The 21,325-nt window shown below is 61.8% G+C and overlaps 1 protein-coding gene across 7 annotated transcripts in view; it reads right to left on the reverse strand.

Annotated features, from left to right (window-relative positions):
• Positions 1 to 21,102, reverse strand: part of CUL9 (cullin 9) — a 244,072-nt gene extending 222,970 nt beyond the window's left edge. For 3 of the 7 annotated variants that reach the window (XM_073563509.1, XM_073563511.1, XM_073563505.1), the window contains exons 1-15: positions 20,952 to 21,102; positions 16,729 to 17,319; positions 16,385 to 16,539; positions 14,244 to 14,744; positions 11,158 to 11,293; positions 10,551 to 10,732; positions 8,256 to 8,616; positions 7,488 to 7,665; positions 7,183 to 7,390; positions 6,918 to 7,108; positions 6,625 to 6,845; positions 4,231 to 4,468; positions 2,752 to 2,857; positions 2,439 to 2,666; positions 1,261 to 1,351 (exon numbers count right to left, since the gene is read on the reverse strand). In XM_073563509.1, coding sequence (XP_073419610.1) covers positions 1,261 to 1,351; positions 2,439 to 2,666; positions 2,752 to 2,857; positions 4,231 to 4,468; positions 6,625 to 6,845; positions 6,918 to 7,108; positions 7,183 to 7,390; positions 7,488 to 7,665; positions 8,256 to 8,616; positions 10,551 to 10,732; positions 11,158 to 11,293; positions 14,244 to 14,744; positions 16,385 to 16,539; positions 16,729 to 17,311 — 3,379 coding nt within the window. In that variant the 5' untranslated portion in view covers positions 17,312 to 17,319; positions 20,952 to 21,102. Of the gene's footprint in view, positions 1 to 1,260; positions 1,352 to 2,438; positions 2,667 to 2,751; positions 2,858 to 4,230; positions 4,469 to 6,624; positions 6,846 to 6,917; positions 7,109 to 7,182; positions 7,391 to 7,487; positions 7,666 to 8,255; positions 8,617 to 10,550; positions 10,733 to 11,157; positions 11,294 to 14,243; positions 14,745 to 16,384; positions 16,540 to 16,728; positions 17,320 to 18,508; positions 18,523 to 20,913 lie in introns of those variants that run through there. The other 4 variants (XM_073563508.1, XM_073563506.1, XM_073563512.1 and 1 more) reach the window with 4 other exon arrangements.
• Positions 21,103 to 21,325: the final 223 nt, after the last annotated feature.

The raw sequence follows: 21,325 nt of genomic DNA on the forward strand, positions 1-21,325 counted from the left end.
ATATATAGAGGGGTCCACACCACCGTGAGTGATATATAGAGGGGTCCACACCACCGTGAGTGATATATAGAGGGGTCCACACCACCGTGAGTGATATATAGAGGGGTCCACACCACCGTGAGTGATATATAGAGGGGTCCACACCACTGTGATATATAGAGGGGGCCACACCACCATGAGTGATATATAGAGGGGTCCACACCACTGTGATATATAGAGGGGGCCACACCACCGTGAGTGATATATAGAGGGGTCCACACCACTGTGATATATAGAGGGGGCCACACCACCGTGAGTGATATATAGAGGGGTCCTCACCACAGTGATATATAGAGGGGTCCACACCACCGTGAGTGATATATAGAGGGGTCCACACCACCGTGAGTGATATATAGAGGGGTCCACACCACTGTGAGTGATATATAGAGGGGTCCACACCACTGTGATATATAGAGGGGTCCACACCACGTGAGTGCTATATAGAGGGGTCCACACCACTGTGATATATAGAGGGGTCCACACCACCGTGAGTGATATATAGAGGGGTCCACACCACTGTGATATATAGAGGGGTCCACACCACCGTGAGTGATATATAGAGGGGTCCACACCACCATGAGTGATATATAGAGGGGTCCACACCACTGTGATATATAGAGGGGTCCACACCACCGTGAGTGATATATAGAGGGGTCCACACCACAGTGATATATAGAGGGGTCCACACCACCGTGAGTGATATATAGAGGGGTCCACACCACCGTGAGTGATATATAGAGGGGTCCACACCACCGTGAGTGATATATAGAGGGGTCCACACCACTGTGATATATAGAGGGGTCCACACCACTGTGATATATAGAGGGGTCCACACCACTGTGATATATAGAGGGGTCCACACCACGTGAGTGATATATAGAGGGGTCCACACCACCGTGAGTGATATATAGAGGGGTCCACACCACTGTGATACATAGAGGGGTCCACACCACTGTGATATATAGAGGGGTCCACACCACTGTGATATATAGAGGGGTCCACACCACCGTGATATATAGAGGGGTCCACACCACCGTGAGTGATATATAGAGGGGTCCACACCACCGTGAGTGATATATAGAGGGGTCCACACCACCGTGAGTGATATATAGAGGGGTCCACAATGCTTTGAGTGCGTTACACAGAAGTTGTCTTCTTGTACAGGGGGTGGACACTGCTCTGCCTCGATGTGGGGTCTACCCGGCACGGACCACTACTCACCCTGACAAAGGTTCCTTAAGAACACATCAAAGAACGGGATATTAATCTGCTGCTGGCAGCGACGATGCTCCTCGATCTGTCCCAGGACCATCTGTCGGGAGGAGAGAAATGGATCAGTGAGCAGCAGACACAATGTACACTGGCACCGCACGGACACTACTCCGCAACAACCCGATATCTGTCACATCCAGAGCTACACACAGCGCACAGACACTGTTCCGCAACACCCATAGCCGCACACAGCGCACGGACACTGCTCCGCCACACCCCGATATCTGTCACATCCAGAGCCGCACACAGCGCACGGACACTGCTCCGCCACACCCCGATATCAGTCACATCCAGAGTGGCACACAGAGCACGAACACTGCTCCACAACACCCCGCTATCAGTCACATCCAGAGCGGCACACAGCGCACGGACACTGCTCCACAACACCCCGATATCCGTCACATCCAGAGCCCCACACAGCGCACGGACACTGCTCCACAACACCCCGATATCCGTCACATCCAGAGCCACACACAGCGCACGGACACTGCTCCACAACACCCCGATATCAGTCACATCCAGAGCCACACACAGCGCACGGACACTGCTCCGCCACACCCCGATATCAGTCACATCCAGAGCCGCACACAGCGCACTGCTCCACAACACCCCGATATCAGTCACATCCAGAGCTGCACACCGTGCACAGACACTGCTCCACAACACCCTGATATCAGTCATATGCAGAGCTGCACACAGCACACGGACACTGCTCCGCAAATCCCCAATATCAGTCACATCCAGAGCCACACACAGCGCACAGACACTGCTCCGCAACACCCTGATATCTGTCACATCCAGAGCTGCACTCACTATTGTACACTCACTTCTTCATGTCTCAGACTCTAAGAAGCGCTGTATTGAAGATGTAATGGAGGAGATGACATGATGTAACAGCAGAATAGTGAGTGCAGCTCTGGAGGTGACTGGAGGATAAGACACGATGTAACAGCAGAATAGTGAGTGCAGCTCTGGAAGTGACCGGAGAATAAGACATGATGTAACAGCAGAATATTGAGTGCAGCTCTGGAGGTGACTGAAGGATAAGACACAATGTAAGAGCAGAACAGTGACCGCAGCTCTGGTGGTGACTGGAGCACAACAGCAGCAGGGATCGGGCCAATTACCTGGATGCAGCCGGCCAGGATGCTGGTGGCCATCTTCTGGTAGAGGCTGGTGTACTTCTCGCAGTCGGACAGGAGGTCTCGCAGCTCCGCGGCCTGCAGAAGGGGGGAGCTTTGCTTTTCTAAAACTTTATTAACCGTTTCTTTTGCACCAAGACGACACATGACCACGGCGCAGTCCTTGTTAATGGACGCCAGGCGGTGTAAGAAGCCGACCACCTCCTGGAGAACCTGAGACAGAAAAAACAAAAATAACAATCAATGGACACGTGTGCAGAAGGAAAACCCCCAGCATCCCACATCTCATCCCCCTCACCTCATGGTCGCTGGTGGTGCTCACCAGAGACGTCAGGCACGGCTCGATGCTGCGGTGCCAGGGGAGGGCGTCCTCTTGGTAGAAAGATAGACTCTTATGCAGGATCCTGGCAGAAGACACAATCGGGTCAAAGCTCCAGAGGAACTACAACTCCCAACATACACATGGGATCAACACTGCTGGTGCCCCTCGTGTAACGACAGAAAACCCAGAGACCCCTGTGATGGTAATCAGTGGTCACACCGCGATGTCACATGTCCCTTCTGTCACATTACTGTCAGGGGAACCAGCATTTCTGTCCAGGCCTATTCCTTGAGTGTTATTCTTTATAGATTCTGTGGCAGCCTGGCTGAAAACCAATGTCTGACCGTCAGCTGTTCATTGTCATAGATTTTTTATTTATTATTACTTTTGTCGGATTCCAGTTATTTCTGTCACCACTGTGGGGTTTTCTGGCATTACACGAGGGGCGCCAACAATGGTGACCACGTGTGTAACTAGTGGCTGATCCAACCACAGTGTGAAGGGTTAAAACTAAAGTCAAAGCTGAAGTTTCGTTTTCTCCATTCTCTGAAGGTTTCGTTTCTCCATTTTTGTTGCTGTAAGATACATTTTTACATTTTTGTAATTGGGATGGGCTGTCATGAAACCAGACTGTTCCCATCAGGTGCAAGATAAGGGAACCAGGGGTGTAGAACTCTGAAGAATATGCCACTGTACTACTTTCTATGCTATTTGGATACGGACATATATGTAGTTTCCGGTTTCCTTGCAATATTATTGACTTATAAAGTGAAGTGATGTTATTGGTAGTTGAGAACTTTGCATAATTAAGCAAAAGATTATAAAAGAAGTGACTAAAATAAAGGGGACTGGTGATCTGTCTCGATCCTCCCGTACAGAGACCGCAGTCTCCGTGTGGTCATTTGAGTTGGTAGCAACACTCTGTGGAATAATTTGGACATCACTGGCTCAACCGTAAAGGGTTAATTTAGCCCTCCCTCAATAGCTACCCCGATAACAGCACAACACATGGGGACTCTCATCCTCAGAGTCACACGGGGACTCTCATCCTCAGAGTCACACGGGGACTCTCATCCTCAGAGTCACACGGGGACTCTCATCCTCAGAGTCACACGGGGACTCTCATCCTCAGAGTCACACGGGGACTCTCATCCTCAGAGTCACACGGGGACTCTCATCCTCAGAGTCACACGGGGACTCTCATCCTCAGAGTCACACGGGGACTCTCATCCTCAGAGTCACACGGGGACTCTCATCCTCAGAGTCACACGGGGACTCTCATCCTCAGAGTCACACGGCGACTCTCATCCTCAGAGTCACACGGCGACTCTCATCCTCAGAGTCACACGGGGACTCTCATCCTCAGAGTCACACGGGGACTCTCATCCTCAGAGTCACACGGGGACTCTCATCCTCAGAGTCACACGGGGACTCTCATCCTCAGAGTCACACTACCTGTACACACAGAGCTGCAGCTGCTTCTCGCTTCGGAGCTGCTCAAGGCTGGAGAGAAGCTGCAGGAAGAAGTCGGTGTCTGTGAGGAGTTGGGAAACATCACAAGGCAGAGAGGAGGCGTCACCACAGACACAGCGCTCCAGCGACGGCAGCAACTCCCGGCACATACGCACGTCCTTCAGACTGTGGAGCAGAGACGCCACATCCATGTCTTGAAGAGGCAAGACTGGGCCAATCTCTGAAAGAGGCACCAACACAAAGGAGCCTAAGTATCCAAAGGGCACAAGAGGAGGAGGACGACGAGCGGGGGGGGGGGGGGAGAGGAGGACGAGCGAGGGGGGGGGAAGAGGAGGACGAGCGAGGGGGGGAAGAGGAGGACGAGCGAGGGGGGGGGGGGAAGAGGAGGACGAGCGAGGGGGGGGGGGGAAGAGGAGGACGAGCGAGGGGGGGGGGGGGGGAAGAGGAGGACGAGCGAGGGGGGGGGAAGAGGAGGACGAGCGAGGGGGGGGGAAGAGGAGGACGAGCGAGGGGGGGGGAAGAGGAGGACGAGCGAGGGGGGGGAAGAGGAGGACGAGCGAGGGGGGGGGAAGAGGAGGACGAGCGAGGGGGGGGGGGGGGAAGAGGAGGACGAGCGAGGGGGGGGGGAAGAGGAGGACGAGCGAGGGGGGGGGGGAAGAGGAGGACGAGCGAGGGGGGGGGAGAGGAGGACGAGCGAGGGGGGGGAGAGGAGGACGAGCGAGGGGGGGGAGAGGAGGACAATCGAGGGGGGGGAAGAGGAGGACGAGCGAGGGGGGGAGAGGAGGACGAGCGAGGGGGGGGGAAGAGGAGGACGAGCGAGGGGGGGGGAAGAGGAGGACGAGCGAGGGGGGGGAGAGGAGGACGAGCGAGGGGGGGGAGAGGAGGACGAGCGAGGGGGGGGGAGAGGAGGACGAGCGAGGGGGGGAAGAGGAGGACGAGCGAGGGGGGGGGGAAGAGGAGGACGAGCGAGGGGGGGGGGGGAAGAGGAGGACGAGCGAGGGGGGGGGGAAGAGGAGGACGAGCGAGGGGGGGGGGGGAAGAGGAGGACGAGCGAGGGGGGGGGGAAGAGGAGGACGAGCGAGGGGGGGGGGGAAGAGGAGGACGAGCGAGGGGGGGGGGGAAGAGGAGGACGAGCGAGGGGGGGGGGAAGAGGAGGACGAGCGAGGGGGGGGGGAAGAGGAGGACGAGCGAGGGGGGGGAGAGGAGGACAATCGAGGGGGGGGAAGAGGAGGACGAGCGAGGGGGGGAGAGGAGGACGAGCGAGGGGGGGGAGAGGAGGACGAGCGAGGGGGGGGGGGAAGAGGAGGACGAGCGAGGGGGGGGGAAGAGGAGGACGAGCGAGGGGGGGGAAGAGGAGGACGAGCGAGGGGGGGGGAAGAGGAGGACGAGCGAGGGGGGGGGGGAAGAGGAGGACGAGCGAGGGGGGGGGGGGAAGAGGAGGACGAGCGAGGGGGGGGGGAAGAGGAGGACGAGCGAGGGGGGGGGGAAGAGGAGGACGAGCGAGGGGGGGGAAGAGGAGGACGAGCGAGGGGGGGAGAGGAGGACGAGCGAGGGGGGGGAGAGGAGGACGAGCGAGGGGGGGGGGAAGAGGAGGACGAGCGAGGGGGGGGGAAGAGGAGGACGAGCGAGGGGGGGGAAGAGGAGGACGAGCGAGGGGGGGGGGGAAGAGGAGGACGAGCGAGGGGGGGGGGGAAGAGGAGGACGAGCGAGGGGGGGGGAAGAGGAGGACGAGCGAGGGGGGGGGGAAGAGGAGGACGAGCGAGGGGGGGGGGAAGAGGAGGACGAGCGAGGGGGGGGGGAAGAGGAGGACGAGCGAGGGGGGGGGGAAGAGGAGGACGAGCGAGGGGGGGGGAAGAGGACGACGAGCGAGGGGGGGGAAGAGGACGACGAGCGAGGGGGGGAAGAGGACGACGAGCGAGGGGAAGAGGACGACGAGCGAGGGGAAGAGGACGACGAGCGAGGGGAAGAGGACGACGAGCGAGGGGAAGAGGACGACGAGCGAGGGGAAGAGGACGACGAGCGAGGGGAAGAGGACGACGAGCGAGGGGAAGAGGAGGACGAGCAAGGGGAAGAGGAGGACGAGCGAGGGGAAGAGGAGGACGACGAGCGAGGGGAAGAGGAGGACGACGAGCGAGGGGAAGAGGAGGACGACGAGCGAGGGGAAGAGGAGGGGAATGAGAGAAAGAAGAGAGCGAGGTGAGAAACGGGAGAAGGAGGAGGAGGAAAACGAGGCAAGAAACGGGAGGAGGAGGAGGAGGAGATCAAAGTGACTAGTTGGAGGAGGAGAGCGAGGCTATGAATGGGAGAAGGAAGTGATGACATAATGAAATCTAGGAGGCACCGGACATGGCAGGAAACATACTGTATCATTCACACCTTCGGTATCGGTGAGGCTCTTCTCCTGGCCGCTCTTCAGGAGGTCACAGAGCTGCTTCTTCAGGAAGATGTCCAGGCGGCTGAACATGGAGTTGCTGTCTCCAGTGACGCTCTGAAGGACGGCGGGCAGCTCACCCCTGGACAGCTGCTCGGACAGAGCTTCATGGTTCTCGGTTAACATTCGGATGACAAGAAGTCCATTGTAGACAGCGGTGAAGCACCTGAAAGGCAGGAGGTGGTAATCAGATGTGAGGCAGAGCTCAGCAGTGGTGGTGTTGCTGATCTGAACGTACCCCTCTGTGCCCTGCAGCTTGCAGATGGCCCCCGGGATCGCCCTCAGCAGACTGGTGGAGCTCCCACTGGCGGCTGAAGCGATGCTGGAGAAGATTTCCTTCATCATCTGGGCATCTCCGGGATTCAGGTTGTAGCGGCGGGCGCTTCCTCGCAGATCGCAGCCCCCCACTCCAGTCAGCACCTTCAGGACCTGTCGGGAAGGAGTGCAGGTTGGCGGACGGCAGCCACACGCAGCTGGGAATGGACGGCCGGTCATGGACTCACCGCCAGGCCAATGTGCTGAATGGCAAGCGAGGACTGGTGCTCCTGCATACAGCCCAGCACCGCCCGCACCCCGCCCTCGGTGGCAAACAGCACCCGCCAGTCATACTTGGACAAGATGACATACGTCAGCTGCAGGCAGGAGACCCCCACAAACTTCTCCTTCATCTGACTGCTGAGAATCTCCACCAACGTCTTAATGATCTTCTCTCTGCAGGACAGACAATATATGACAAGGTGGCCGATACTGCACCCCACCCATGGGCATACCCTCTCCCAGACGCAGTGGTCTCCCCTCATGTATGTACCTGTTAGAACGCCCCTCACTTTTCACAGTGTGGACCTCATCTTCAGACTGCTGCAGCATCGCCTGCACCGCGGAGCTCAGCGTCTCTGCACCGCACGACGTCCTCTTCACCTTCTCCAGAAGCCCCACCAACATGTCCAGAGAGAACCCCTGAGACGTCCCCTGAGGAGCTCCAAACCCTGCCGATGGTGGACATCCAACCTTTAGGCTATGTGCACACGTCTGGAATTCCCACGGAACTTTCCGCAGTTCCATGCCGCGGGAAATCCGCAGGAATTCCGGACGTGTGCACATAACCTTACACTGAGGATTACAGCCATGTAATAGGGGCAGAGTCAGCAGTCATCTCATTATCATAGGAGGGTGGAGTTTACAGCCATCTCAGAGGGTGGAGTCTGTGATCTCATCATAGCAGGGTGGAGTATACAGCCATCCCATTACAGGAGGGCGGAGTCAGCAGTCATCTCACTATCAGAGGGCGGAGTCAGCAGATGGTCAAAGCTCCCTTTCTCCCCCTTCCTGAGCTACAACCCCTGCACAGAGCATGTCCACAACACGTGATAGAGGACGACTATGAGCAGACACCTCATTACTTTTGCTGTATACTCTGCGGAAGACTAGAGTAAACCATACACCAGGAGGCCTCAGATCACCCTCAGACGACCCTGGGGAGAGGCGGCCATGGGTAACGTCCGGGGATCAGTGAACCCCGTCCACAGCAGTGTAACCCCTGTAATAAGCGGCACTGGCGGTGTCTGGCGGCTCTCACCTTTACACCTGTCGTCTGCGGGCGGGCCGGGGAGGCCTTCCTGAGAGAGCAGGCTGCTGAGGAGCTGCAGGTCTGACGGGTCCGCACTGCATTCAGCCGCCGGCTTCTCCTCTTTCTGCAGTTCCTCGCTCTTGGGCATCTTAGACAGGAGGCCGGCTTGTGCGGGGTGGACCTGGGCTCCAAAGGGCGGCACGGACCTCGGCTGCTCTGAATGAAGGACATACTTTCCATAGACGTGAGAGCTGTGCAGGTCACTGAGGGCGCTGCCGGAACAGCGGTCACCCAGGAGGCCGAGGATCTTATGTGCTGCATCCACAGACACCGGCAGTAGCATGAGGGCGCGCTCATCCAGACTGCACTGCTGATAACAGAGAACAGAGGCTCAGCTATGGAGGCCACCGCAGACCCCGGCCAATCTACCCAATCATCACTATATAGTGGAGGAGCGGCCCTCCCTGTGATCCCCCCCCCAGCAGAAACCCTCTGGCGGCGGCACCCGTCCCTCCCAGCAGAAACCCTCCAGCGGCACCCGTTCCTCCCAGCTGAAATCCTCCGGCGGCGCCCTTCCCTCCCAGCAGAAACCCTCAAGCGGCAACCGTCCCTCCCAGCAGAAACCCTCCAGTGGCACCCGCTCCTCCCAGCAGAAATCCTCCGGCGGCGGCGCCCTTCCCTCCCAGCAGAAACCCTCCAGTGGCACCCGTTCCTCCCAGCAGGAACCCTCCGGCGCCGCCGCCCGTCCCTCCTAGCAGAAACCCTCCGCCGGCGGCACCCGTTCCTCCCAGCAGAAACCCTCCAGTGGCACCCGTTCCTCCCAGCAGAAACCCTCCGGCGGCGGCACCCGTCCCTCCCAGCAGTAACCCTCCAGCGTCTCTCCCAGCAGAAACCCTCCGGCGGCGGTGCCCATCCCTCCCAGCAGAAACCCTCTGGCGGCGGCACCCCTCCCAGCAGAAACCCTCCGGCGGCACCAGTCCCTCCCAGCAGAAACCCTCTGGCGGCGGCACCCCTCCCAGCAGAAACCCTCCGGCGGCGCCCGTCCCTCCCAGCAGAAACCCTCTGGCGGCGGCGCCCATCCATCCCAGCAGAAACCCTCCAGCATCGCTCCCACCAGAAACCCTCCGGCGGAGGCGCCAGTCCCTCCCAGCAGAAACCCTCTGGCGGCGGCACCCGTCCCTCCCAGCAGAAACCCTCCAGCATCCCTCTCAGCAGAAACCCTCTGGCGGCGGCACCCGTCCCTCCCAGCAGAAACCCTCCAGCATCCCTCCCAGCAGAAACCCTCCGGCGGCGGCACCCGTCCCTCCCAGCAGAAACCCTCCAGCATCCCTCCCAGCAGAAACCCTCCGGCGGCGGTGCCCGTCCCTCCCAGCGGAAACCCTCCGGCTGCACCAGTCCCTCCCAGCAGAAACCCTCTGGTGGCGGCACCCCTCCCAGCAGAAACCCTCTGGCGGCGGCGCCCATCCATCCCAGCAGAAACCCTCCAGCATCGCTCCCACCAGAAACCCTCCGGCGGCGGCGCCAGTCCCTCCCAGCAGAAACCCTCTGGCGGCGGCACCCGTCCCTCCCAGCAGAAACCCTCTGGCGGCAGCACCCGTCCCTCCCAGCAGAAACCCTCCAGCATCCCTCCCAGCAGAAACCCTCTGGCGGCGGCACCCGTCCCTCCCAGCAGAAACCCTCCAGCATCCCTCCCAGCAGAAACCCTCCGGCGGCAGTGCCCGCCCCTCCCAGCAGAAACCCTCCGGCTGCACCAGTCCCTCCCAGCAGAAACCCTCTGGTGGCGGCACCCCTCCCAGCAGAAACCCTCTGGCGGCAGCACCCCTCCCAGCAGAAACCCTCTGGCGGCAACCGTCCCTCCCAGCAGAAACCCTCCAGTGGCACCCGTTCCTCCCAGCAGAAATCCTCCGGCGGCGGCGCCCTTCCCTCCCAGCAGAAACCCTCCAGTGGCACCCGTTCCTCCCAGCAGAAACCCTCCGGCGCCGCCGCCCGTCCCTCCTAGCAGAAACCCTCCGGCGGCGGCACCCGTTCCTCCCAGCAGAAACCCTCCAGTGGCACCCGTTCCTCCCAGCTGAAACCCTCCGGCGGCGCCGCCCGTCCCTCCTAGCAGAAACCCTCCGGCGGCGGCACCCGTCCCTCCCAGCAGAAACCCTCCAAGCGTCTCTCCCAGCAGAAACCCTCCGGCGGCGGTGCCCATCCCTCCCAGCAGAAACCCTCTGGCGGCGGCACCCCTCCCAGCAGAAACCCTCTGGCGGCGGCGCCCCTCCCTCCCAGCAGAAACCCTCCAGTGGCGGCGCTCATCCTCACCTTATCCTCCAGGGTCTGCCGTATCACCTCCTGCTGCTCGTGAGGATCTAGTCTCCGGATGAAGAAGAGGATCTCCCACCACTCGTCCTGCCGCAGGACCCCCCGTTGCTCACAGGCCGCTGCTCCCAGGTACGGCAGGGCGTACATCCCTCCCGAGAGCTTACTAGAAAGGGCTGGGGTGACTGTGGAGAGAAGGCAAAGTGACCGCCCAGGACAAAACCGTCTTCTCCCAGCGTCTACAGAGAGGAGCGTCGGCTTCTCTGCCGACTTCACCACAGATGACTCCATTTACTGTCCAGTCTGACCGTCTTCTCTGACAAGTTCTGAAACTTTCTCATAATTCTTGTTTACATCCCCTGCACACACAGCTGAGGATTTGCTACAATGTACCAGGCTGCAGTTCAAGATGTTCAGTTCACAGGTGGGGAGACATTGTAACAAACCCCAAGTTGTGAGAAGTGACCGTGGGCGTCACTCCCCTGTCACCGTGGGCATCACTCCCCTGTGGATGTAAACAATGAGCGCCCCCATTCACTGACAGCAGCAGAGGATAAGAGCTAGTCAGCTGCAGAAGGAGGCGTCTGCATAGGAGGACCCCGGCACACACCTGGAGGCACCTTTACACCGTCTCCCACCAAAGACGCCCTGTCCAGGTTGTCCTCCTCTGGCTGGTCTCCGCAGCTGATGATCTCCACCATGTGCCAGTGGACCCAGTAAGTTCTTCCTGTTGATCTCCACAGAACCTGCAGGGGGGAGGGCGAACCACATTACTACACCACGGCGTGAGAGGACCACGGAATACAGTCCATTCATCCAGACTCCGCGCTCCTGCGCCCAGCACTCCTCCCACGCCGCGCCCAGCACTCCTCCCACGCCCAGCACTCCTCCCACGCCACGACCGGCGCTCCTCCCACGCCGCCCCCGGATCTCCTCAAACGCCGCCCCCGGCGCTCCTCAAACGCTGCACTACTCCCACGCCGCCCCCAGCACTCCTCAAACGCTGCACTACTCCCACGCCGCCCCCAGCACTCCTCAAACGCTGCACTACTCCCACGCCGCCTCCAGCACTCCTCAAACGCTGCACTACTCCCACATCGCCCCCAGCACTCCTCAAACGCTGCACTACTCCCACGCCGCCCCCAGCGCTCCTCAAACGCTGCACTACTCCCACATCGCCCCCAGCGCTCCTCAAACGCTGCACTACTCCCACATCGCCCCCAGCGCTCCTCAAACGCTGCACTACTCCCACATCGCCCCCAGCGCTCCTCAAACGCTGCACTACTCCCACATCGCCCCCAGCACTCCTCAAACGCTGCACTACTCCCACATCGCCCCCAGCACTCCTCAAACGCTGCACTACTCCCACATCGCCCCCAGCACTCCTCAAACGCTGCACTACTCCCACATCGCCCCCAGCACTCCTCAAACGCTGCACTACTCCCACATCGCCCCCAGCACTCCTCAAACGCTGCACTACTCCAACATCGCCCCCAGCACTCCTCAAACGCTGCACTACTCCCACATCGCCCCCAGCACTCCTCAAACGCTGCACTACTCCCACATCGCCCCCAGCACTCCTCAAACGCTGCACTACTCCCACATCGCCCCCAGCACTCCTCAAACGCTGCACTACTCCCACATCGCCCCCAGCACTCCTCAAACGCTGCACTACTCCCACATCGCCCCCAGCACTCCTCAAACGCTGCACTACTCCCACATCGCCCCCAGCACTCCTCAAACGCTGCACTACTCCCACATCGCCCCCAGCACTCCTCAAACGCTGCACTACTCCCACATCGCCCCCAGCACTCCTCAAACGCTGCACTACTCCCACATCGCCCCCAGCACTCCTCAAACGCTGCACTACTCCCACATCGCCCCCAGCACTCCTCAAACGCTGCACTACTCCCACATCGCCCCCAGCACTCCTCAAACGCTGCACTACTCCCACATCGCCCCCAGCACTCCTCAAACGCTGCACTACTCCCACATCGCCCCCAGCACTCCTCAAACGCTGCACTACTCCCACATCGCCCCCAGCGCTCCTCAAACGCTGCACTACTCCCACATCGCCCCCAGCACTCCTCAAACGCTGCACTACTCCCACATCGCCCCCAGCACTCCTCAAACGCTGCACTACTCCAACATCGCCCCCAGCACTCCTCAAACGCTGCACTACTCCCACATCGCCCCCAGCACTCCTCAAACGCTGCACTACTCCCACGCCGCCCCCAGCGCTCCTCAAACGCTGCACTACTCCCACATCGCCCCCAGCACTCCTCAAACGCTGCACTACTCCAACATCGCCCCCAGCACTCCTCAAACGCTGCACTACTCCCACATCGCCCCCAGCACTCCTCAAACGCTGCACTACTCCCACGCCGCCCCCAGCACTCCTCAAACGCTGCACTACTCCCACATCGCCCCCAGCACTCCTCAAACGCTGCACTACTCCCACATCGCCCCCAGCACTCCTCAAACGCTGCACTACTCCCACATCGCCCCCAGCACTCCTCAAACGCTGCACTACTCCCACATCGCCCCCAGCACTCCTCAAACGCTGCACTACTCCCACATCGCCCCCAGCATTCCTCAAACGCTGCACTACTCCCACATCGCCCCCAGCACTCCTCAAACGCTGCACTACTCCCACATCGCCCCCAGCACTCCTCAAACGCTGCACTACTCCCACATCGCCCCCAGCACTCCTCAAACGCTGCACTACTCCCACATCGCCCCCAGCACTCCTCAAACGCTGCACTACTCCCACATCGCCCCCAGCACTCCTCAAACGCTGCACTACTCCCACATCGCCCCCAGCACTCCTCAAACGCTGCACTACTCCCACATCGCCCCCAGCACTCCTCAAACGCTGCACTACTCCCACATCGCCCCCAGCATTCCTCAAACGCTGCACTACTCCCACATCGCCCCCAGCACTCCTCAAACGCTGCACTACTCCCACATCGCCCCCAGCACTCCTCAAACGCTGCACTACTCCCACATCGCCCCCGGCGCCCCTCCCACGCCACGCCCGGTGCCCCTCCCACGCCACACTCCTCCCACGTCGCCCCAGGCGCTCCTCCCACGCCACGCCCGGCGCCCCTCCCACGCCACCCCCAGCACCCCTCACACGTCGCCCCAGGCGCTCCTCCCACGGTGGATCGGGGGCAAGGCTTATGGACAGCAGTGGGTTCCATGATCTCCAGACATGTGGGTAAACACTTCTGGGAATTTTCTTACATAAATGCATGTGTTCTTAGCTTAGTGCTACACTGTGCATTACTGGCTGTGAGTTAACCGATAACCCATCAGCGAGCTCGCTGTGCCTGGAGGGTGTGTAACTCTACTCTCAGCTGATTTATAACCACAAAGTGAAGGGTGTAACTTAAGCCCTTCAGTCAGAATGAGCTCACTCATGGGTGATCGGTTAACTCCTTCTGCAGCCAGCACAGCAGATATGTAAGGTGAATGTGCCAAACTAAAATGGAAAAATTATTTTACCCAAAACTTCATGCATTTAAATAAAAAAAGAAAAATAAAATCTACAATTGTGTCCAGAGCGACCTAAACGTAGCGGTGTCCGGCGGTCCCAGCACTGTGGGGTCCGCAGCCATCTCCGGTCATCGGTCAGGCCCGGGGCACCGCTCTGCTCCTCCAGTCTCCATGAGCCACCGATCCCGCATCACTCACCTGAACGGGAGGCATGCCGCTGTTGCTCAGGCGGAACACCCCCTCGTCTCCAGCACTGATCTCGTCATAGTCTTCCAGCATGCGGACCACCATTCCCGGCTTCAGGGCCTCCTGGATATAGTCCACATAGGCGTTTCGTGAGGTGAAGTCAGATGGAGTCATGAACTCCTTACGAGGCTTCTTTGCAGAGGTGGGGCGCACAGGAGGATGGAGCGCCACCGGCAAACCAGAGCAGGGCGACGCCTGAGGCTGGAAGATGGAGCGAAACACCCGATGCTGCTCCAAGTCCTGGCCCGTCAGGGTCCCGTGAGGACGTTCACTGACCCAGCCCATGACCCGCACCAGCTCGCAGATCAGGCTGCCCATCGCCATGCAGAAGTCAAACTGGCGCTGGAGGCGGTCTGTGTCCTCGCGGTCCGGCCGGTCACTGCTCAACTGGTCCAGCAATGATGTCACACACAGGTAACGCTTCACCAGTGAGAAGAGCTGCTTCCCCGGGATCTGCCGGAAAAAGACCAACCAATCACAGAACCATAACACCCCAGAACAGCCAGAGGTCCACAGAGGAGCCCCAACCGCGTTACCAACCAATCCCCCCGCAGAGGCCGCACCAAACAGCCTCTGATCACAGAGGACGGAAAACACATCAGTCTTCACCCCAGCAAGATCTACAGCCTCCCCCTGCAGGACACCCACAGCCTCCAATCCTCTCTGAAGGACACCCGCAGCCTCCCTTCGCCTCCCTTCCAGAGGACTCCAGCAGCCTCCCTTCCAGAGGACTCCAGCAGCCTCCCTTCCAGAGGACTCCAGCAGCCTCCCTTCCAGAGGACTCCAGCAGCCTCCCTTCCAGAGGACTCCAGCAGCCTCCCTTCCAGAGGACTCCAGCAGCCTCCCTTCCAGAGGACTCCAGCAGCCTCCCTTCCAGAGGACTCCAGCAGCCTCCCTTCCTCTCCCTTCCGGAGGACACCAGCAGCCTCCCCTCCTCTCCTCTCCCTTCCGGAGGACACCAGCAGCCTCCCCTCCTCTCCTCTCCCTTCCGGAGGACACCAGCAGCCTCCCTTCCTCTCCCTTCCGGAGGACACCAGCAGCCTCCCTTCCTCTCCCTTCCGGAGGACACCAGCAGCCTCCCTTCCTCTCCCTTCCGGAGGACACCAGCAGCCTCCCCGCCTCTCCCCTCAGGAGCACACTTGCAGCCTCCCTTCCTCTCCCCTCTGGAGGACACCTGCAGCCTCCCTTCCTCTCCCCTGTGGAGGACACCAGCAGCCTCCCTTCCTCTCTCCTCTGGAGGACACCTGCAGCCTCCCTCCCTCTCTCCTCTGGAGGACACCTGCAGCCTCCCTCCCTCTCTCCTCTGGAGGACACCTGCAGCCTCCCTCCCTCTCTCCTCTGGAGGACACCTGCAGCCTCCCTCCCTCTCTCCTCTGGAGGACACCTGCAGCCTCCCTCCCTCTCTCCTCTGGAGGACACCTGCAGCCTCCCTCCCTCTCTCCTCTGGAGGACACCTGCAGCCTCCCTCCCTCTCTCCTCTGGAGGACACCTGCAGCCTCCCTCCCTCTCTCCTCTGGAGGACACCTGCAGCCTCCCTCCCTCTCTCCTCTGGAGGACACCTGCAGCCTCCCTCTCTCCTCTGGAGGACACCTGCAGCCTCCCTCTCTCCTCTGGAGGACACCTGCAGCCTCCCTCCCTCTCTCCTCTGGAGGACACCTGCAGCCTCCCTCCCTCTCTCCTCTGGAGGACACCTGCAGCCTCCCTCCCTCTCTCCTCTGGAGGACACCTGCAGCCTCCCTCCCTCTCTCCTCTGGAGGACACCTGCAGCCTCCCTCCCTCTCTCCTCTGGAGGACACCTGCAGCCTCCCTCCCTCTCTCCTCTGGAGGACACCTGCAACCTCCCCGCCTCTCCCCTCAGGAGCACACTTGCAGCCTCCCTTCCTCTCCCCTCTGGAGGACACCTGCGTCCTGCCCTATGGAGGTGACAGGTCGCAGTCGGATGGGGCAGACCGGCTCTCTAGACGCGGTGTTTCTTTGGAGGACCTGTTGTGGGGCCAGGACTATTGGGGGCAGGGAGGTTCTTTATGATGGGTCTCAGGTGGGATCATTGCACCCCCATTTTCTCCATCTTCCTGTGTGATGCCTACACTCACCTGAGGGAGGTGGATGCCATCAAATGAAATGCAATGTTCCTCCGAGCTGGTGGTCTCCGCAAAGAGCTGCAGCAGTGTGAAGCGAGACTCGAAATCCATGTGTTGCTCGATGCCGTCCTGCTGACTGAGAGACAACAAGACGTGGGCGCGACTCCCTGCAAAACACACAGAAGCAGCCGTCATGGCGGGCGCCGCCTGGACCACAGGGCACAGTGCCGGGGCAATGCCCGGAGTCGCCAGACCTGTCTACGTGGCTCTATGGCTGCACGACGGCTCCCACAGTGGTGGTGGCCCGGCTCAGACCATCTACCCATTGTGCACCCATGGTGGTACTCCGGCCTCACCTGCATCGTGTGACGCCAGCGCACGCAGCATCTTGCCGGCATTCTTGCGGATCTGCTTCTCCGGGTTGCACAGCATCTTCATCAGCAGGTCCAGCGCTCCCGTCTCCTTGAAGACCCCGGCCAGCGACCCAATGCTGGCGTAAGCGCTCAGCACGTGGATGGTGTTGAGGATGGAGGAGTCGGGACCACCGCTGTGCGACATCTGACGGGCAGCTCTCTGCACCAGCATCCGGACATCTTCTGACATTTCCTGGAGGGCACCCTCGTCTGGTGCCCCGGGGCTCTTCTCCTCTGGTACACCGGGCCCCTCCGGCTTCCGTTTCCCCAGCAGGGTGGGGCAGTTGCTGTACACTTCCTCGGCTGACATCCACATGAGGATGTTGGAGGACTTGTTCTCCGCTTGTGAGGTGGCTCCACTGATGCCGGACCCCGATTCCTCCGTGCTGTGCACCGCCCATCGGATCAGATATTCCACATGACCATCCACGCTCCAACGCTGCCGCAACAGCTCCTCGGGCTGCGCCTGAAGCTTCGGGGCCAGCTGAACCAGGAGATTGCCGTTCCTCCGCTCCCCCACCAACATGGCCGACACTAGACACAGCGGAAAGGAGCAAGATCAAACTTAGGCAATGTCCCATCACTCATCCTTCCACCTGCCCTTCATTACCCAGAGCCCTAACAAGTGGTGTCTCCTGCGACTTCCTCCGTCACATAAACTGCCCCGCGCCTCCTGCCCTGACACGCGGCCTCCCTCACGCCTCCCGACCCTCACCTCACCCACTCTTCCAGGTCCCTTCTCCCCGGTCCCCTCTCCCCGTCTCCTCTCTGCCCTGTTACCGCTCTCCCTCTGCCCCATCCCCACTCCACGTTCCCTCTCTCCCCCTGCCCCTCTCCCCCTGCCACCATCCCCTCACCCCCTCTGCCCTGTCCCTTCTCTGCCCCATCTCCTCTCTCTCTGCCCCGTCTCCTCTCACCCTCTTCCCTGTCCCTTCTCTGCCCCATCTCCTCTCTGCCTTGTCCCTTATCTGATCCATTCCCTCTCCCCCGTGTCCCCGGCATCCTCTCCCTCTGCCCAGTCCCTTCTCTGCCCCATCTCCTCTCACACTCTTCCCTGTCCCATCTCCTCTCCCCGCCTCCTCTCTCTCTCTGCCCCGTCTCCTCTCACCATCTTCCCTGTCCCTTCTCTGCTCCGTTCCCTCTCCCCCATGTCCCCGATCTCCTCTCTACCTCTGCCCTGTCCCTTCTCTGCCCCATCTCCTCTCTCCCTCTGCCCCAATCCCCTCTCACCTTCTGCCCCATCCCCCATCACCCTCTTCTCTGCCCCATCTCTTCTCTGCCTCGTCCCCTCTCACACTCTGCCCCGTCCCTTATCTGCTCTGTTGCCTCTCCCCCGTGTCCCCGGTCTCCTCTCTCTCCGTCCCCATCCCCGCCCCCATCCCCTTCTCCCCAGTCCTCTCTCACCCCTCTCCCCGGTCTCCTCTCTCCCCATCCCCCTCTCACTGGTCTCCTCTCCCCGTCCCCCCTCTCACCCCCGTCCCCTCTCACCCTATCCCCGGTCTCATCTCACCCTCTCCCCCTCTCACCCCCGTCCCCTCTCCCCGGTCTCCTCTCCCCGGCTGTCTCTCCCCCCTCCCCTCTCCCCAGTCTCGTCTCTTCCTGGTCTCCTCTCACCCTCTCCCCGGCTGTCTCTCCTCTCACCCTCGTCTCCTCTCTCCCCCTCCCCGGTCTACCCTCTCCCCGGTCCCCTCTCACCGGCTGTCTCTCCCCGGTCTCCTCTCACCCTCTCCCCGGTCTCCTCTCACCCTCTCCCCTGCTGTTTCTCCCCGGTCTCCCCTCACCCTCGTCCCCGGTCTCCCCTCACCCTCGTCCCCGGTCTCCCCTCTCCCCTCACCCTCGTCCCCGGTCTCCCCTCTCCCCTCACCCTCGTCCCCGGTCTCCCCTCTCCCCTCACCCTCGTCCCCGGTCTCCCCTCTCCCCTCACCCTCGTCCCCGGTCTCCCCTCTCCCCTCACCCTCGTCCCCGGTCTCCTCTCTCCCCTCACCCTCGTCCCCGGTCTCCTCTCTCCCCTCACCCTCGTCCCCGGTCTCCTCTCACCCTCTCCTCTGTCCCCTCTCTCCCGGTCTCCTCTCACCCTCTCCCCGGTCCCCAGTCTCCTCTCACCCTCTCCCCGGTCCCCAGTCTCCTCTCACCCTCTCCCCGGTCCCCAGTCTCCTCTCACCCTCTCCCCGGTCCCCAGTCTCCTCTCACCCTCTCCCCGGTCCCCAGTCTCCTCTCACCCTCTCCCCGGTCCCCAGTCTCCTCTCACCCTCTCCCCGGTCCCCAGTCTCCTCTCACCCTCTCCCCGGTCCCCAGTCTCCTCTCACCCTCTCCCCGGTCCCCAGTCTCCTCTCACCCTCTCCCCGGTCCCCAGTCTCCTCTCACCCTCTCCCCGGTCCCCAGTCTCCTCTCACCCTCTCCCCGGTCCCCAGTCTCCCCTCTCCCCGGTCCCCAGTCTCCCCTCTCCCCGGTCCCCAGTCTCCTCTCTCCCCGGTCCCCAGTCTCCTCTCTCCCCGGTCCCCAGTCTCCTCTCTCCCCGGTCCCCAGTCTCCTCTCTCCCCGGTCCCCAGTCTCCTCTCTCCCCGGTCCCCAGTCTCCTCTCTCCCCGGTCCCCAGTCTCCTCTCTCCCCGGTCCCCAGTCTCCTCTCTCCCCGGTCCCCAGTCTCCTCTCTCCCCGGTCCCCAGTCTCCTCTCTCCCCGGTCCCCAGTCTCCTCTCTCCCCGGTCCCCAGTCTCCTCTCTCCCCGGTCCCCAGTCTCCTCTCTCCCCGGTCCCCAGTCTCCTCTCTCCCCGGTCCCCAGTCTCCTCTCTCCCCGGTCCCCAGTCTCCTCTCTCCCCGGTCCCCAGTCTCCTCTCTCCCCGGTCCCCAGTCTCCTCTCTCCCCGGTCCCCAGTCTCCTCTCTCCCCGGTCCCCAGTCTCCTCTCTCCCCGGTCCCCAGTCTCCTCTCTCCCCGGTCCCCAGTCTCCTCTCTCCCCGGTCCCCAGTCTCCTCTCTCCCCGGTCCCCAGTCTCCTCTCTCCCCGGTCCCCAGTCTCCTCTCTCCCCGGTCCCCAGTCTCCTCTCTCCCCGGTCCCCAGTCTCCTCTCTCCCCGGTCCCCAGTCTCCTCTCTCCCCGGTCCCCAGTCTCCTCTCTCCCCGGTCCCCAGTCTCCTCTCTCCCCGGTCCCCAGTCTCCTCTCTCCCCGGTCCCCAGTCCCCTCTCACCAGTCTCCCCGGTCCCCTCTCCCCGATCCCCTCTCTCCCCGGTCTCCTCTCACCCTCTCCCCTCTCTCCCCGGTCCCCTCTCTCCCTCACCCCTCTCTCCCTCACCCCGGTCTCCCCTCTCCCCTCCCCGGTCTCCCCTCTCCCCTCTCCCCCTGGTCCCCTCTCTCCCTGGTCCACTCTCTCTCCGGTCCCCCTCTCTCCCCGGTCTCCCTCGTCCCCTCTCTCCGGGGCTCCGGTCCCCTCTCACCCTCTCCCCGGTCTCCCTCGTCCCCTCTCACCCTCTCCCTCGTCCCCTCTCCCCGGGGCTCCGGTCCCCTCTCTCCCCGGTCCTCCTCTCTCTCCGGTCCCCCTCTCTCCCCGGTCTCCCTCGTCCCCTCTCTCCGGGGCTCCGGTCCCCTCTCTCCCTCTCCCTCGTCCCCTCTCCCCGGGGCTCCGGTCCCCTCTCTCCCTCTCCCCGGTCCACTCTCCCCGGTCCTCCTCTCTCTCCGGTCCCCGGTCCCCCTCTCTCCCCGGTCTCCCTCGTCCCCTCTCTCCGGGGCTCCGGTCCCCTCTCTCCCTCTCCCCGATCTCCTCTCCCCGGTCTCCCTCGTCCCCTCTCACCCTCTCCCTCGTCCCCTCTCCCCGGGGCTCCGGTCCCCTCTCTCCCTCTCTCCACTCTCCCCGGTCCTCCTCTCTCTCCGGTCCCCGGTCCCCCTCTCTCTCCGGTCCCCGGTCCCCCTCTCTCCCCGGTCTCCCTCGTCCCCTCTCCCCGGGGCTCCGGTCCCCTCTCACCCTCTCCCCGGTCTCCTCTCCCCGGGGCTCCGGTCCCCTCTCTCCCTCTCCCCGGTCCACTCTCCCCGGTCCTCCTCTCTCCCCGGTCCCCGGTCCTCCTCTCTCTCCGGTCCCCGGTCCCCCTCTCTCCCCGGTCTCCCTCGTCCCCTCTCCCCGGGGCTCCGGTCCCCTCTCACCCTCTCCCCGGTCTCCTCTCTCCGGGGCTCCGGTTTACCTCCTGTAATCTTCGCCGTTATCCCGAATCCCCACACTGAACTTCCGGGTCAGTCGGGTCATGTGACTGTAGACCACGCCCAGCAGAGACCCACACTGATTGGAAGATGCGAGGACTCGCAAGGGAGGCGGGGCTATGTAGTGAAGGGCGGGGCGAAATCCAGCGTCGGCCCCTCACAGAAAATGCGCCAGTACAAGAGAGCAAAGCAACCGGGGGGAGGAGCCTGTGCCCGGGGGGGGGAATGAGGGGAGACTGTGTCCGGGGGGGGGAATGAGGGGAGACTGTGCCCGGGGGGGAATGAGGGGAGACTGTGCCCGGGGGGGGGGGAATGAGGGGAGACTGTGCCCGGGGGAGGAATGAGGGGAGACTGTGCC

This window comes from Dendrobates tinctorius, unplaced genomic scaffold, assembly GCF_039654945.1.
Source record: "Dendrobates tinctorius isolate UK_male_01 unplaced genomic scaffold, ASM3965494v1 ptg000393l, whole genome shotgun sequence".
NCBI lineage: Eukaryota > Metazoa > Chordata > Amphibia > Anura > Dendrobatidae > Dendrobates > Dendrobates tinctorius.